Here is a 12,779-nt window from a genome sequence, read left to right on the forward strand (position 1 = left end):
CCTTCTGTTTATTATGTAGCAGTTTGAAGTTGGAGATTCGATATGCATCTAACTCCAAAAGTTATATGTTACATAACGGGTACTTTCTGATAAATCATCGGGGAAAGCATGTCCATTCTGCATCTAAAGCAAATGACTTTTGATGTTCAGTATCTTATCCTTAGCATGATCTTGACAAATCAGATAAAACATGATTCTCCTTAAGTTACTGCATTTAATGTATGAAGACTACTGTCTTTGATATGTAATTCTCCTAACTCTAGTTTAGGGCTACTTCTTAGATATCTCCATAAATATTTCTCCTTGTGGGCACATTTTGTAAACTTATAAAGTACTCTTGTTGTTTTTAAATTCTTACCAAAACTAGTAGGATGCAGGAATTTGAGCTTGTTTGATTCTATCTGCACAAACACATCACAATACAAACCCAAGAAGGTGTGAATTTGACTCAGTATATATTGGTTGTAAGAAATATGTACAATGAACACCAAAGTAACTAAAAGTTCCTAAGCTCCTTTTTTCTTTTCAGTCTCCGAGTTTTCAGAATTATGCGTGCAAACTGACAGTAGTTTTTGATGTGACACAAATCTTAATTAAATTCAATGGAAACTAAGTTCAGGAAACATAGATCGTCACTACACTAGAACAGATTATTCATGTAAAAGCATGATTCATGTAAAAGCATGATGAAAGAGAAACATCTCTAAAACTCAGGAATTACTCTGTAACAGCAACACAGCCATATTATTCAAGCAAATGTCAAAGAATTATGATCTTTCATTATTTTGTTATTGCCACCACGTGAATTTTTAACCCTCAACTTTCATCAATCACAACAGAATTTCTGGCATTTAGAACTAATTCTCATGGATTCCAATACCACGGAAATGGAATCTAAATCATTTATCAGTCAACATTCACAAGTTGTAAATGGTACATATTCATGGTTAAACATCAAAAGACCAGGCTATATTAGAACCGAAATATAAGTTTATAAAGATCCTTATTCAAGAAGATAAAAATAATTTTGCAAATGTAGAGCATGCATAACTGCCAGCATCCCCCACTTAGGACACCTCATATAAACCATGTAGCTGCTTCTCTCTGCACCCTTGGGTGTTTCTAGGCATTTTAAATCTATTAGGACAAGTCTAAACCTCACCAGGAACTTAAAGCAATGATAAGCACAAGAAAAATTCTAGTTCTCTGCTATTTAGAAGCTCATTTACAAATATCTTAATATAGATATATTCTTTTTTTCTTAAGGTATCACTGCTTCTAGTTGACAGCAAATAAGAGTTCCCTTAACTTAGTAATAAAATTATGAACATGCATCAGAGAAAAGCATTTGAACTTCCTTGTACAAACAACACCTCGGATTAATCATAGGTAACTGTCTAGAAGTCTGCATAAGGAACAGTAATTATCAGCATCTGCTTGAACAATTATTTCTTCCAAATAAACTACTCTCCTAATCAAAAAGAAAAAACAGTTATCTAAGAGCAACAATTAAAACCGAACGTATTCTAACCACCTACTACATGGGCTTGCAAGATACTTTTTTGAGTGGCTCATTAAAATGCTAACATAATCAATTAATTGCACTGAAAATATTAACCATGTGTATAGATCTGGACAGTTTATACTGTCTGGATGCTATCTGATAGCTATTCTTGCAACAAATCAAGCAAAATGTAGCACTTCAGTACTTACAGACAGCTCCCAGAGAACACCATCTGGAAAACCTTTTGCATTTAAGATTAAAGCTCCACACAAGGTTTATTGTTAGCCCCAGCATGCGAGAAGGAGGGTGGAGGGTAGCGCTTACTTCGAAAATGCTCTGAGGCGTAATAATAGACATCCTCATAGCCCTCGTGGTAATCCTCTTCTGGTCGGTACTTTTTTCCCTTTCTTCTCCTAGATCTTCTTATCTGCTTGACAAAACCCAGGAAGCGGTCCATCTCTTGCTCACCGCACAGCCTGGCTCAGCCAGCACCAGAGTGTACCACCAGCCCAGCTGCCTGGGGAGCCAGCGGAGCATGAATGAAACCTTGGGCTGGGGGACGCGCTACCCTTCCATCTGCCTCCGTGCTACCACCAACGCAGAGATTTTAGCCAGGGGACAGGAAAAAATAACGATTAGGTTTACAAGATTTCTTACTTTGCTCAGTAAAATGTCAAGTGTGCAATTTAGAAAGAATTTTTTTTAAAAAGGAAGAGAGGAAGTGAAATGATACTGAAAGACTAAGAGAAAAAATCAACAGCAAAGCTTTGTACTTCAAATTGCTTTGAAACAAAACAAAAAAAAGTTCAACGACAGATTCCGCTGAGAGGCGAGGAGTCCCAGCACTAGAATTTCACTATCCAATGTCTCCATCATCAGGGGCGGGGGATGAAGGAGAAGAGAGGGGCGGGGAAACTTGTTAGTCAATGGACTGAACCAAAGCTAGAGACCCAAGGGACGTTTTCTTACCTGCTAATCCCACCCCCTAGAGCCTGGCACCCTTTAGGGCAAAGCATGTACTTGGGAAGGGTCTTGGCAAGGTACTGTTTGCAATGGGCAGATTGATTAATCCTTTGCTCACTCCTGCATATCATATTAATGAGCTGCAAAGTGGTTTCATCCATATGCACTGCCTCTTGCTGACAAAAGTGTGCAGTATGTGTTAATTGGAGCAGCAGGGAGAAGGCTCAGCAGCTGCTTTCAAATGACACATTTACCCACTGGGCATTAATGTATTCCAATTGCTGTTTGATCTAAATATTAAAATGCACTTCACAGAGATGTTTCTCATAGGCTTAGTAACGGCATACCATAATCAGCAAATAAAGGAAACTGCATGGTTTGGGGGAAAGAAATATAAAAAAATCCAATTTCTGCTTACACTGAACTCAAATATCAATCTAGCTGAGTTGTTATACTTTTTTAAAAAATATGAAAACAAATGGGCTAAATAGTAAATAAAATTTAGTTCTTGATGAAGATGTAAGGAGGGAGAGAAGTTTTGAAAAATGCTCACACCCAGTTCGTCCTTTGTCTCTATAATCACAACCTTTTTTTTTAAAGTATGACAATCAGAAACACTTCAGACTAGACGAAAGAGGTACACTAAAGTCTAGACAGGTCAGCGTTAATCATGGATAATCTTTTTCTCTCCAGTTTCTTTTTCAGATCTTCCAATGAATGCAAACTTTTAACACCAGGAAAAATTCGATTTGTTTACAATATAATGAATCAAACATGTTAGCATATTACCTACTAAACTAATAATATTCTGCAGAAGCTCCATATTCCCAGAAATGTAACTTTTAAAAAAGCTTCTTACTGTATAAAGGTTGTTCAATATCTATGCAATATCAAGTTTGTAGGAACATCCCAGAGGGAAGTGGTTGTACTTTGCCTTATCTGTTCTTAGATTCACAGGCAATCTGTCTCTCCTCTAGCTTTTGACAGTTCTCTACCTTCAGATATTAACTGCTAATGATGGAGTAGGGAGACATTTACTCGAAGAGGTAAAAGTTCATCAATCAAGAACATTTCATCTCTGAAATATGTAAAGTTAGATTTACAGTTATGCTCAATGATTACATGAATTTCCCTTTTCCTAGAGATTTCCCTTCTTTATGCCTTATGAGTGAGCCCATGAAGAGAAACACAAACTTAATGATGCTGACAAAAAGATACTATAAAATGTTTTACGAACATCTTTAAACGAAAAAATCACTTGTCTGTAGGTTTTAAATCATTTATTATTCTCAAAAAATAAACTAGAACAGTTTAAAAACAGTGAACTAAATATGTGAAGATCTGGAGTCTGGATCTTGAATAAGTCACTAAATAAATGATAATAATAATAATAACCTTTTATTTCATTTAATCCTAACAACGACCTTTATAATGAGGTGATATCCCTATGGATGAGGAAAGAAGGTTCAAAGGTGTTTTACTGGTTTATCCAAGATCATGAAGGTAACACTGCCAAGTATTACCTAGTACCAGGTATTTTTTCATACAAATTCAGAGATTATCTCTTATTTGCATTCAGTGAATCAATTTTTTCTATGTACGTCGTTTGCTATTGAAATGGAGTTTGAAAATAGTAGCAGACTTTCATTTTCAATTGGGCTAAACATATATCCTGGGTCACATGATTAATCTGTCAAATACACTTGTCCCCCAGAAATTATGCAGGCAACAAATTTTACCCAACTATCCCTGACTTATTATAACTCCTACATTTGTGGAGTCCACATTATTTAAGTTTTATAGTTAGTTCCCAGTTCAACCTGAAAGGGCTGACTGTACAGAACAGATGATGCTTTTTTTTTTTTTTTTTTTTTTGCGTTACACGGGCCTCTCACTGTTGTGGCCTCTCCCGTTGCGGAGCACAGGCTCTGGACGCGCAGGCTCAGCGGTCATGGCTCACGGGCCCAGCCGCTCCGCGGCATGTGGGATCTTCCCAGACCGGGGCACGAACCGTGTCCCCTGCATTGGCAGGCGGACTCTGAACCACTGCGCCACTAGGGAAGCCCCAGATGATGCTTTAACAGAAGATCCTTTTCCCAGAGACCAACCTTAAAACATTTCATTACAGTTTACTGATTTTTAATTTTAGTATTTCAAGAGGCTGAGAGTTTCCCAAGCGGTGATAAGCAACTATTTTTAAACAAGAAACAATGCAAAGTGAAAGTATCTACATATGAAACTGTTCTCATAAATACACAGAAATTATGCTTAAGCACCTTCCTGTTATTTTCCTAGTTTCGTAGGATTTTATTCAAAAGGTTAACATTTTGGTATGTCATTATAATGACATGATTATTACACAAGATGAGATTTGGTGGTGCTAGGGGAAAGTTTTGAGTTCAGCCATATATTTGGAGAGGTATGGGAGAGGAGGTGACAGCCCTAATGAAAAATCATAGATGCTTGGGAAGCAGGAATAGGGAATAGGGTATTTAGAGGAGTCTACCTGGGTCACAGAGAATGAAGAAAGGTGGCAGTGTATGATGCGAGGAGAAAGGAGCACTGTGTATGTGTCACAATCCAAAAGACAGAAGGCAAGACACTTGCTACCCTGCCTGAGGGGTGTGCATGAGGACAGGATTCTTTAACCCATCATCCTGGGCCCAGAATTCTGGGCCCAGAATTTTTCCCATGTTCTATCCTGAATACTCCATATTTAGCAACCTAAAATCTATAAGAACTGAGGCACTGCAATAATTAACTAATACACCACAAGAGTTGATAAATTAGTGGAGTGAAGTTCAAGTCCATTCAAGTTAAGTACACTACGGTTTCTGTAGAGTCACCCTTTCACCCCATAACGCAAACACTGGTTAAGTGGTGCTATTCCCCAGTGACTGTACCCTACAGTCTAAACAGATGGGATGGTTTAGAGGCTGCAAGTGGCAGTTCACAGAACAAGCAACTCCCACAATTGTGTTTCGTTTGGCTCACATTAGAGTTTTTTTTTTTTTTTTTTAAACTGGGCCAATATCTAAAAGTCAGGAATTTCACAAATAAATCAGACATTAGCATTTTTTTTCCTTGTGAAGTCAAAGATCTGGCAACTCTGGGCCAAGTTCCAACATGGCAACTATGGATTAGAACTGAGTGGTGGCTGTCAACCATAAATACACATGTGCTTTCCACTTAGCCACAGTCCCCTCTCCTGGGCCCAATTCTCTCATCCAGTTACCACCTGGCCCCTGTAGGCTTTTACGCTTGTGAACCTTGGTTGAGGTATTATCCTGCCAATTCCAAAACACTAAATTTAAGAGAAATTTCAGCTCCCTTATATTTTCATGTAAAGAAAGAAGATTACTATGACAAATTGGTTTCAGTTGAACTAAATGTTCACTAAACTATAAAATTAACTTTCTTAGAAAAAAATTTGTTCACATGGGAAAATGGGGAGATAAAGCAGGTTGAATTAGTCAACAAAATGTGCTTCAACCAAGAATAGCAAACACATGCCAGCAATTTTTTTTTTTTTTAAACAGCAAAATCTTTTCTTTCTGGGAAGTAGATAATTGCCTGAAGAGCATTTTCATGGTTTCCATACTCTTCTGAATTAGATTCTCTATTGCCTTTTAGGAAAAGAGGAATAGATCAACTATTGAGATTCAATCTTCGATTTATGATCTTCCCTAGATCTCCTGATTAGTGGGGCCCTTCTGTGTTGATTTAGATTGAGTAGTTGTTAGAGGATTTTCTTAGTAGTAGTATGGAACATCGAATCTATTAGAGAAATCTTTGAGACATTACATCAATCTGGCCCTTTCAGATGCCATGGTGTTTACATGTGATGCCCAAAACTGCAGCAGACTCCCTGGGACCTGAGGGGAGACACTCGGACATACTGAAGATGGTAGACCAGGCAGGGAAAACGCTCTGGGCCCTGGAAATGACCCTGTCAGACCCAACACCACTTTACTGCAGCAAAGATTTTTAATATGCCCTATTATTAGTCTAAATGAAATTTATAGATCATGCAACCCATATATAAATAATTTCAACATAAAGCGTCTTAATAATAATCTATATTTAGGTATATATTTAACAATAGATATTTCAATTAGTCATCTGAGGACACTTACCACACCAGAAGATGAAGCTGGATCCTTGCACCTACTTCTAATAAACAATTTCAAATTTGAGAGATGATCAAAAGCCATTCCATACAATTTACAGAAACTAAAAGGGTAGAGTCACAGATAGCACAGTAGAAATTAGTATGTTCACCATATACTAAAACTGAAAAATATCTCATGTCAAAAGAGTGAAAAGACAAATCACAGACTGGGAGAAACTATTTGCAAAAGACACATCACATAAGTGACGATTAACCAAAATATACAAAGAACCCTTAAAACTCAACAAGAAGAAAACAAACTGCCCAACTGAAAAGTGGGGCTACAACTTTAATAGACACCTCAGCAAGATTTACAGACAACAAACAAGCGATGAAAAAATGTTCCACGTCATACGGCATCAAGGAAATGCAAATGAAAGCAATAATGAGATACCCGTTACCCCTATTAGAATGGCCAAAATCTGGAACACTGACACCACCAAATGCCTACGAGGATGTGGAGCAACAGGAACTCTCAGTCATTGCTGGTGGGAATGCAAAATGGTACAGCCATTTTGGAAGACAGTTTGGCAGTTTCTTACAAAACTGAACATACTCTTACCATACAATTCATCAATCACACTCCTTGGTATTTACCTCAAAGAATTTAAAACTTACGTCCACACAAAGATCTGCACTCGGATGTTTATGACAGCTTTATTCAGAATTGCCAAAACTTGGAAGCAACCCAGTTGTCCTTCCATAGGTGAGTGAATAAATAAGCTCTGATACATCAGATAATGGAATATTATTCAGCACCAAAGAAAAATGAGCCATCAAGCCAGGATGAGACATAAGGGAACTTTAAATGCGTATTACTAAGGGAAAGAAGTCAACGTGAAAAGGCTACATTCCGTATGATTCCAATCATAGGACATACTGGAAAAGGCAAAACTATGGAGACAGTAAAAAGATCAGCGGTTGCTAGAAGTCAGCTGGGAGGGAGGGAGGGATGAACAGGCAGAGCACATAGGGTCTTTAGCGCAGTGAAACTACTCTGTATGGTACTACAATACTAGGTACATGTTATTATGCATTTGTCCAAACTCATAGAACGTACAACAACAAGAAGGAAACCTAATGGGCTCTGGGTGATAGTGATGTGTCAGCGTAGGTTCATGGATTGTAACACATGGAGCGCTCTGGTGGGGGACGCTGATAAGAGGGGATTCTATGCATGCGAGGGGGGTAGGAGGGTAGATGGGAACTCTCTGTACCTTCTGCTCAATTTTGCTGTGAACCTAAAACTGCTCTATAAAGTAAAGTCTGTTTAAAAAACAGATGTATGCCTCTCTATATAACAGTACGTATGCCTCTGCATATAACAGTATTAGTTTCTAGGCTCAAAGAATTATAAATAAGCTTTCACCTACAGGAATATTTATTCATAGAGATATTTGAATGTTATAAAGATGCAGGACGGTCTGTCAGCATTTCTCCCTCATTTCAGTACTTCTAGCACCCCAAGCCTCCATCCACAAAATACTGGCTACCCTCCCCTTCCCTCCAACCTTACTCAGCGTTGTGACAATCCAAAATGTCCCTCTACATTTTCAATAGGTTTTTGGAAGGAACAATGGGTTGTTCCTTCTGACAACCACTGAGCTAAATTATAAATTAACCAAGCAAATGCTGCCCTACCCCTGGGATTCTTCTTCCTATGTGTGTAGTACCTACCCCCTGCCCCACCTTTGTTCTCCCTGTTTAAGATACTTTGAAGTGTGAAGACTAGTTTTAACACTTAGCTATTTCAGCAGTTGATATTCGAAGACAGGTAATATCCTAAGAAATATGAGTGGTATAATACTAATCCTTCCTGTCTTCTTGCTCTTCATGAATTTGTGTAAAATTTAAGAGAAACTAAGTTCCAAAATGAATGCTTCAGATTAAAAATAAGTTCTTCACACCCCATGCAAGGCATTTAAATTATTATTCTGCCAGTAACTACGCTTAGGTTTACTAGAAGGAAAACACCGTCTGTTGGTATACGAGAATTAAGTCATTCTAGATAAAGTCACCAAAGCCCTGCAGCAGCTCAACCAACACTCCAGTTCGTACATTTATCTCAGTAATGAAAACACTTGTTTTCACTGTTAAAAAAAATAAACAGCAAAACAATAGCTCATGGTCCAAACAGGGCACATCAGAGCCTGAAGTAAAATGCTTTCAGTGTACAAGTAAATGTTTTCTATACTCTCCTCAGACATACTTACCTGTGGGTAAGGAGACACATCCACACAGAGATAGGCACTTATTGCTCCTGGCAGATAGTAGATGCTCAATAAATCTTTTTTTTTTGCATTAATATGATAAAAATGCCAAGATACCTTAGTTAACAAAAGATAGGTAATCTAATTAAATTTTTTTTAGGAATTTAGATTCACAAAATATTGATGTTAGAAAAGATTTCAGACATCATTCTCAGCCTCTCTAATCCCCACCGACATTCAAACCCAACGTTTGCACCAGATTCTAGAAATCCTACAAGGCCCAGCCTTAGACCTATGTCTTCTTGATGCACCGCGGACCCTCGCCTGGAGCAGAATAAAGGACGTTTCCTCCGCACTCTGACGGCTCTTTGCTTCTGCCTCCGTTAACGTAACTTTTACCTCCTCACAACATCCTTTGACTCAAAAGTCTAGTCAGTTAATGCATGGTAGTCATTACTACTCGTTTGAGATAAGTAAAATGGCATGCATATTTTTATTATTTGATGTGCTACCATTGTTTTATTTCAGGGAAAATTATAAGTATATATTTCATTTACTTACGAAAAACTGCCTTTGCTCCCGTTTCCTATAAGGCTGTTTTCAGTCAATTAACCTTTATCATAATAACAACAACAACAAATTTAAATATCTATTGCTCTGAGCCTGTCTCCAAGAACTTCGCGTATTCATTTCATCCTGCCGACAATTTTATGAAGGTGGCACGTCCTTTACCCTTATTTGTAGGTGAGGAAAGGAGATACAGAATACTTAAATAACTTGCTCTCCGCCGCACAGCTGAGGGTGGCATATCTACTACTGCGAAATGAAATTCGTACATCATATAACCATTACTTAGATAATTTAATAGATATAAACCTCCTAATAATAAACCAGGCAGTTTAGAGTTTATGCTCTTCGCTACCATGCTTTGCTGCCTCTCAAGAGTTCTTCTACTTGAACAGTACAGTATCTTTTAAAAGATGATTACAGCAAATTGCTATAGTAATTTTGATGTCACTGTATACATTCAAATGAATGATCTTACAGATTTATCTAAAATGTATAATGCGCTAGAAAGGATCTATTTCATAAATATATAAACGAGGAAAAAGTATGATGAAAAACTTCAGATGTGAAGTTAAAAATCTGCAGGGGGAATGCATGTGTGTTTCAAATTCTCTCAGTGCAAAAAAGTTTGAGAAAACTGCCTAAATGTCGTGGTGATTTTTTCACCTTTGTATCCTCAGTTGCGAGAACACGCTCTATGTCTGATGAGCAGAGGAAAGATGCAATGAAGAGTGAATAAATGGATGAATGAATACTTGACTGAAGGACGGCTGAAGAGACTAGATTTGCATAACCCTGCTCACCAAGAGTGGGAAAGCTGTTGTATAGTGGAAATAAAACCATGTCCGGTCCCACTGGGCTAACAGTGCATGAAGAAGACAGGGATGTGAGTGGAGGCATTAAAGCACAGATTTAGGCTTGCTGCCTTGACCTCCCTGAGATGCTGCAAGGGAACACAGCCAGTAAGTCACTGTCACTTAAAAGGGAGACAGACCTGAATGAGAGACACGGAGCTAAGCCCACCGCTGCTTAGCAGTCTGAAGCAGAGCTGCCAGGTGGGGCCCAGCCGTAGTTAACCCAATTGCAACCCACTCCGGGCACACCCGTGAGTGGGAGAATAGGAATGATTATTGTTGGAACCCACTGGATTTGGGAGGGGCTCCTGATGCAGCCATATTAGCGCATGCTGACTAGGATACCACTGCCGACTCATCTAGTGCAGTTCACGCTGTATTACAAAGGCCCCTTTTAAAAAATCTGTCTTTCTTTCTTGACAGGGAGGTACACAGAACAAGAGCCATATCTTATTGATGTTTGGATCTCTGGTCTCTGGCAGAGCACTGGGCACAGAGTAGATGTTCAATACATGTTTAAAGATGGAATGAATGGATGAAGTCTTAGGTAAGTTCTGAGGTTTCTTTCAGTTCTGACTGCAACCACTTGAGCACCCAGTCCCAGGCACTGAGTTGGCCCAAATACACATTGGGGGAGCCTAAGAAATAGACCAGTGACCACCTAGGAAATGTCAAGGAAATTGTCCCAGATCATGACTGACACTGATCATTGTTCCCGTTGCATCTTGACACACAATGCACCCATGAGGAGAATCCTATTCGGGTCCTCCAGAAATTAAGGACGTCGGGATGTGAAAGATTCTCTTCAGTTTGAGGATCAGCAATGGCTACTTGTTAGAAAAACTAAATTAGGCTTTTGACACTATGGCTTAAGAAAAAAACAACACACACTCCTTACTTTGGACATTGAAAATAAACCCATTTCTGCCTTTCTCTATGTTATTTATTTTTAACCTCTGGTAGATGTTTTTGGAATTGGATGTTTCTGGAATTACGGATTATGAGAGAATAATTTCATAATCCATGTAGCTCAAAGGCCAACCCGAGGAAAGAAATTCTGGTCTACCTATTTAAGTTTCACTGATTCTAACTAAGTATTTCACGTCAGGAAGTTTAGCTTCCTGGTGAAAACAAAATGTAAAATCTTATCAGGAAAGGTTGGAATCTCTGTTTTGTATAAAATATACCTGAAAAAAGAATATCACCTATTCGATCATTGTTTTCAAGAAGAATGATGTGAAGTGTAGAGTTTGTTGCTAAGTCTTTCAAAATAACCAAATTAGTTTTGCAAGTGTGCATAATATCTAGTATATGCCTAAATTAATTTTTTTCTGCACTGATTTTACCAAATGGAGGTACAGTATACCAAACAGGTATGTAGAACATTATGCCTTTTAAGTATTTCATTGCTGGATGCTGATGGAAACAAGGCTAAATAAACACAGAAAGTATCTTAGTACAATTTACTATTGGCACTGTGGTATTAAATAAAAGGAGAATGCTTTTATGCTCTCACCCATATGCTATGCCCCCACTAAGCTCCAGATTCACTTAACCGTATCCAACTCTATACTAAGATGCATGATAGGCATAACAAGGTCAGAAACTCTAGGCACAGTCCTCAATCCTGTACCTCTCCTCATAGTTCCCTTCTTAGTAAAGAGTATTATCCTTCTAGCTGTTCAAACCAGGAACCAGAGTCATCCTTGATTCCTCTCCTTTAGACTACCCGTATCAAATTTATCAGCTATACCTTCAAAATATATCCCAAACCTATTAGCAGATGCAAACTATTATATATAAGATGGATAAACAAGAAGGTCCTACCGTACAGCACAAGGAACTATATTCAATATCCTGTGATAAACTATAATGGAAAAGAATATGAAAAAGAATATATATATGTATATATGTCTATAAGTGAGTCACTTTGCTGTACAGCAGAAATTAACACAACATTGTAAATCAACTACACTTCAATTAAATATATATAGAGATAGATAGATATCTCCCAAGCCTACCTATCTATGCTCCACTGCCACCCGTAAAGCCAGCCAGCATCCTTTCTAACGAGGCACCCTACTTCTACTCTTGCTCTATTTTCCATACAACAATCAGAATGACCATCTTAAACATACATCAGATAATGTCACTACCCTTCTTGAAACTCTGCAATGAATTCTAGATGCTCCTAATACACGTAAAGTAAAACTCAACAATTCTTATCAGGGCATTTAAAACCCAAGTTGAGCTGGCCCCTGCCTACCTCTTTAGCATCTACTCATATTACCTTCCACAGTGATCTTTTCCTGTCCCTGGCAAAATGTGAAGCCCAGGGTCTTGTCCTTCCTGTTCGCTCTGCACCAGATGTACTGCCCCCAGATGTTTGCACGGATGATCTTTTTGTATTATTTAGGCTTCAGCTCAACTTTTATCTCTTCCTGGTGAGTCCACCCCAGATTCTCCCATTGTGATATAGCCCCACAGTCACTTTCCATCGTACCACCCTG

General features: G+C 38.4%; 1 protein-coding gene across 7 annotated transcripts in view; it reads right to left on the minus strand.

Annotated features, from left to right (window-relative positions):
• GRIP1 (glutamate receptor interacting protein 1) overlaps positions 1–12,779 on the minus strand; it is a gene marked incomplete at both ends in the record, with an annotated part of 697,367 nt that overhangs the window by 439,986 nt on the left and 244,602 nt on the right. For 3 of the 7 annotated variants that reach the window (XM_082666955.1, XM_082666954.1, XM_082666949.1), the window contains one exon: positions 1,829–1,961. The exons of the other annotated variants lie outside the window; for them this stretch is intronic. In XM_082666955.1, the coding sequence (XP_082523081.1) occupies positions 1,829–1,961 (133 nt within the window). Of the gene's footprint in view, positions 1–1,828; positions 1,962–12,779 lie in introns of those variants that run through there. 7 annotated transcript variants of the gene reach the window in all.

The sequence above is a fragment of the Grampus griseus genome, assembly GCF_964374135.1.
Source record: "Grampus griseus genome assembly, chromosome: 11".
Taxonomy (NCBI): domain Eukaryota; kingdom Metazoa; phylum Chordata; class Mammalia; order Artiodactyla; family Delphinidae; genus Grampus; species Grampus griseus.